General features: G+C 48.1%; 1 protein-coding gene across 1 annotated transcript; it reads left to right on the top strand.

Annotated features, from left to right (window-relative positions):
- The first annotated feature begins 374 nt into the window (after positions 1–374).
- LOC119090296 (cuticle protein 7-like) lies at positions 375–1,712 on the top strand. The gene is made up of 2 exons (XM_037213080.1): positions 375–380; positions 1,305–1,712. The coding sequence occupies exons 1-2, from the start codon at positions 375–377 to the stop codon at positions 1,710–1,712; spliced, it is 414 nt and encodes a 137-aa protein (XP_037068975.1).
- The last annotated feature ends 3,737 nt before the right edge of the window (positions 1,713–5,449 follow it).

The following is a 5,449-nucleotide window of genomic DNA, read 5'->3' as shown; positions in this document are numbered from 1 at the left end:
GGAAGATATGTCTGAGCGGCCACAACAATCTATCATAGCTTTGATGCGGTCGATTAAAACACGCGTTTCAAGCGGCTGTAGGCAAGCTGTTACCAACCTTCCCCACTTCTGGGAGCGGCTGCCTGGCTATGAGCTGGCTCTAAGCTTCCGCCCATGGGTTCAAGCCGGTGGCAGTGGGCGCGCCCCTGGGAGTGGCCGTGGGTCCTGCGCTTGTTCATCGGTCCGACCAGGAGAACAGTGTGGGTCAGCCGATGACTGGGCGCAGCGGGCCGTGACCTCAGGCCAAGGTCTGGTCTTGGCCCACCTATAAAAGGGAATACACTGTGGGAGTCTGCACCAGTTGCGCGGCGTACTCGGCCACTAAACCACACAGCATGAAGGTACGTTTTACCAAGCATACAGGTGGACAAGTGCGCTGTTGGCTGCTGCGGAGTCATTTGCCACAGGCATTGGGCCAATGTGTTTGACGTAGCCGTTCCATCAGACAGCCAGCAGTCATTAAGATACTCGTTTGTGTATATTGAATCTCTTTCATCAGGCTACTCTTGAACATGAGCGTTTGTAGTGTCCTTTCCCGGAAAACACCGTGCATTTTCTCTCCAAAGTAAGTATGACCAAGATTCCCTACATCACAGTCATGGAAAAACGGCCGAAGTATACATGAGCTAGCCCTGAAAGACATTACTGCACGGCAGTTGCGGTGCATGCCCAGGGATACCCACTTAAAACGGCGTATCTCGAACCCAAACAGCCACCGAAATAAATGGCACCAAAGCTGCCAACACCAGAAAACCTAGCTCTTGGCGATTGGCTACGGATTTGTGTTAATTTTGAGAAAGGCAGCGTTTTACAAACAACGGTATTTTTACATGTGCTTTCAGTGCTCTGTGGTGTGAACTGCGAATTGAATGACAGATGTGGTCAGTACATATGGCGAATGTAATAGAGCCTAATACAATAATGATATCGAATCAAATGTAATAAAGCCGTCTATAAATGATCTGAGCTAACTATCGCATATCCGTAACATAACCTTCATGGCATTACAGGTATTCATTATTGCCGCCGTTCTGGCCGCTGCCGCAGCCGCCCCGGAGCGCAAGACGTCCCATCACGCGGCTCCGACCCACAAGCCAGCCCCCTACCACCCGGCCCCGGCCTACAAGCCGACCCCGGCTCCCTACCACCCTGCTCCGTCCTACAAAGCCGCGCCTTACCACCCGGCCCCCTCCTACAAGCCCGCTCCCTACCATCCTGCTCCGTCCTACAAGCCCGCTCCCTACCACCCTGCTCCGTCCTACAAGCCGGCGCCCCACAACCCTGCCCCGTCCTACAAGCCCGCCCCCTACCACCCTGCTCCGTCTTACAAGCCCGCTTCTTACCACCCGGAGCCCCAGTACAAGGAGGAGGCTAAGCCGTTCGCTTACGACTATGCCGTCAACGACCACTACTCCGGAGCTAACTTTGCCAAGAAGGAGGAGAGCGATGGCCACAACATCCAGGGATATTACTCGGTGGCTCTGCCCGACGGCCGTGTCCAGCACGTCAAGTACGTCGCTGACCACTACGGTGGCTACAACGCTGAGGTCACCTACGAGGGAGAGGCAACCTACCCCGACTACCACCCCGCTCCGGCCTACAAGGCTGCCGCTCCGGCCTACAAGGCCGCCTACAGCCGTCCCGCTCCGGCATTCAAGGCGGCGGCGTACTAGTCAAATGCGAAGGAATGTATTCTATTTATATGCACAAATGCTGGTGTTGTGAAACTTCTTTGTGACCTGACCCGCTGTGTTTCAATAAACGAGGCACTCAAACCATGCGTGTTTTTACGCAAGCTGTCTTGTGTCTCGCTCAGGGCTGCTTTCAGTGATGATGCTGCGACCACAGCCAAGCGCACCCACCAAAAATAACGCCAATAATATCTTGTTTAGCCACGAGGTGGCTTATGACAGGTTGCGCGTGCAATATATCAGCTCTAAATGCTTCCGGAAGGTTTCGATACGATTAAGACCCATGGAGCTAATTATTTTCGAACGAGTATTCTGTGTAATCAGTGGGAGTAATGCGTTAAAAAATAGGTACGGCCAAATTGCTTAGATGGTGGTTGCCAATGCATGATTTTGTTAAACACCTCTGGCAAGCCAGTGGCAAGTGCAGTTCCTTTTCCTCATGTCCGGAGTGATGTTCAGATCGCTCCAAGCAGTCCCGGCACACCTCCAGTGCCGTCAGGCGATCCGGTCGGCACATTATGTAAGGTATGTCTTATGGATGCTCACATACATGAATGAGTAGAAGCGTTCCCAGTGCAGCTCCTGTACTTCTGAGCATTTTTGTTGAGTTTTTCCTGTTGGCATGCAAAATTGTTCATTCGATTGCCTGCGATTCTCAGCTCTCCCACTTCTTCCTCTTCTGAAGCCATTCACAGAACGATCGGACCGCATGAGCTGACTCACTGCGAGCTGACTTGACTGCACATCCATGTGTCCAACGGGACGTGCCCAACTGCCACGCGCCACTGGTCGATTTCAAACTTGCACAAGGTTTCCGTCAAGCCGCCGCACCAGATGGCGCAACTCGTTTCGAGAGCCTTTGGGACGTTTTGGTGTCGTAATGACGCTTGGGGATTTGGGCACGCGAACATACAGGCAAACGATATGTTTGAGGCTGTGTTCCCACCCTTTGTCTGCACACTTGATCCTGACAACTGAGCACTTACCAAGGTAAGGTTACATAACCGACCACAAATCGCGCACATTTTCAATTAATCGCATGACCATACCAATTTGTAAGTAATCTATTAATCAGGCTTCATGGGACCACAGATCCAAACCAACTAGTGCTAAATGCATCGCCTAACGTACGAGTCAATACCAGCGGCATTGTCTGCACCTAAGATCCAAGCCAGCCAATATATGGCTGAGTAGCTCGCGCCACCAATTGGAAAAGTTTGGTGACTTTGGACGCAGGTAACTCAGTGTAAAAGGGCCTATGATAAGTGTTACCAGCATGCAGTGCAAGGCGTTGCGTATCGCGGATGAATTATTATCCATTGAAGCTGGCCTGCAAATGCTTTCAGTATTCATATGACTTAAATCGATTGCGGCACACTGGAGGTAAACAACAATGACACAGCGACGAAAACATGTCAAAATGCCACCCAATCTGTTCGAATTCCACTCAATTGAATTGGTGTATCAAAATTGATAACTGTATTCAATGTCGCAGAAAACAAGTAAAAAGGGGCTAGGAGTGTTAATCTTGCCATTTTACATGCACTGGCCTTCAAGTTATCGGGGATTGTGCAAGACGACATATGATATGTTTTAAACGGTGACTACCATTAAGAGCATTGCCACCCTAAGCTTCCAGTAAAAAGGATCTGCAAATTGTCGCCATTTGCAGTCGGGGAATATTCCTCACAGTAGAGTCCCAAGTGTCAGTAGGGTGCCTCGGTACCAAAGAGGAAAACTCACCTATTTTAGTCTCCTGGGGCTCTATCGGCAACTTCAGCCACGTTCGCCAAACCACACTAAAACGACTAGACACATCTTAACGGCGTTGAAAAGAACGAAATGTATGTGGAAGCAGTCAATGACGAAATTAGCAACCCTCGTCAACAACAGCAACAACAACACGGCAATAACTGCAGAGTTGACATTATATGGCCCAATTGGTGGAAAAACATTGGGTATTAAAGCGAGAGTTTTACATCAACATCAACAAGGTCATGTTTTGGGATTTAAAGAAACTAAATGATGCTTACATTAAATCAAGTTAGTTGTTAATCAGACGAAATGTTATTAGCGTTGTTCATACCATGAGGTAAGAGAGCCTTTCACCTGTTGCCTTTATTTTTACAGTATTGTTTAGCCCGAAGGTTCTGAAATATGAAACGTCGATAAATCAGCATGACCACTTTATCTTAATCATGAAAATTTCCTTTGATGTAATGCACTATTAATGATTGCAAGGTGAGCGAGACAAACGCCTGTAGTACATGTCATTTGTATACGAAGAGCAATGTATTGGGGATGAAATTGACGTTTGTTTCACCAAACTTTGGGCTCACAGTGACGTACTACCAGCTATGCACTTCACATGGCAGGCTAGCATAACGTCGTCCCCATCCCATTCATGCCATCCTAGAATGTCATAAGTGAGCTAAACGTACCAGTGGCTGAGCAACTAAATGGTGCAACTGGTCGGTGGAGGGCATACATTGATACTGCTCTTGCTACAGAATGTGAAATCAATGGCCACCACCTAATCCAAGCCATGAACGAAACTTTTAGGTAGACGAGCAGCACCATTTCATGGTCCTCTAACTACTTGCTGGCAGTTGGAGAGCGCAATATCGAAGGGGAATAAAGTAGAATTATGCAGTCAAATTTGAGATTTGGCAGGGCCAAGTGGTGGTAGACCTTGAGCCATCTGATGGTCACTTCATCGTCACCGGTCACCACAACCAAGGAATGTCATATTCCTTAAAGGGTCATAAGGCGAGAGCACGTCAATGCCGTGGTCGAAAGCAAGCTGTTTAACTATGGCCGCTTGTTAACATGTGCTTCCTTTTTGCGGCATGGAAGCAGCATATCGAATGCCCCGAAAATTAGCACAGTCAGCTTACTTGGAACATTAACTTTAATAACGCATCACAAAACGCTTAACCAAACCACTGAAAAACTACAGGCAACATGCGGAGATCAAAAGTCCTTAGTCTTTAGCGAAAACGAATATATATATATATATATATATATATATATATATATATATATATATATATATACATATATATATATGTATATATACAACCAAAATACATGAAACAACGCCCATCAGGCATGAGAAAGTATGACACCACGATTATTCATCAATTACATTCTCTCCATCATCAAACTGAACATGTGTGTGTACGTCTGAAATGGAATATCCACACCTAAAGTCATGCGTAAGGAAGGACTGAATATAATGGGCGCCAAAATTGCTTGCCACAAGTTGGGCGTGTCTCGGGGATCGGCCAAGTCTCCAGGCTAATTCATCAGCCTAGCCTGTGGTAGCGGGAGCCTTCCGTTCAATGGGCTCCTGTCCTTGGCCTTACATCGGCGGCTCGCGGACGGTCTATAAAAACGAAGGCACTGTGGAAGCAGGCACCAGTTTCACTGCGTACTCGACCACAAAAACACAGCATGCAGGTAGTCGCTTGAAGGAGGTGCTTGAGGTAGCGTTTTTCAACTGTCAGAGATCATTCTGGAAATATTCCGTGGCCGGAACCAGGCTGAGATGTGTTGTGTAAGAAGCGTGGTTGCAAGATGCATTGTAAAACAGAAAAGATGCCAAAACAACTGGCTTATTAATAACACAACCGTTGTGCCATTTCAGATCTTCGTCGTTGCCGCCGTGCTGGCTGTCGCCGCCACCGCCCCGGCTCCGGAGACGCCGGTTGTACAAG

This window comes from Pollicipes pollicipes, unplaced genomic scaffold, assembly GCF_011947565.3.
Source record: "Pollicipes pollicipes isolate AB1234 unplaced genomic scaffold, Ppol_2.1 Scaffold_3087;HRSCAF=3621_pilon_pilon_pilon, whole genome shotgun sequence".
Classification (NCBI taxonomy): domain Eukaryota; kingdom Metazoa; phylum Arthropoda; class Thecostraca; order Pollicipedomorpha; family Pollicipedidae; genus Pollicipes; species Pollicipes pollicipes.
The sequence above is the reverse complement of the archived record's forward strand: the minus strand, read 5'-3'. Positions and strand labels throughout refer to the sequence as shown.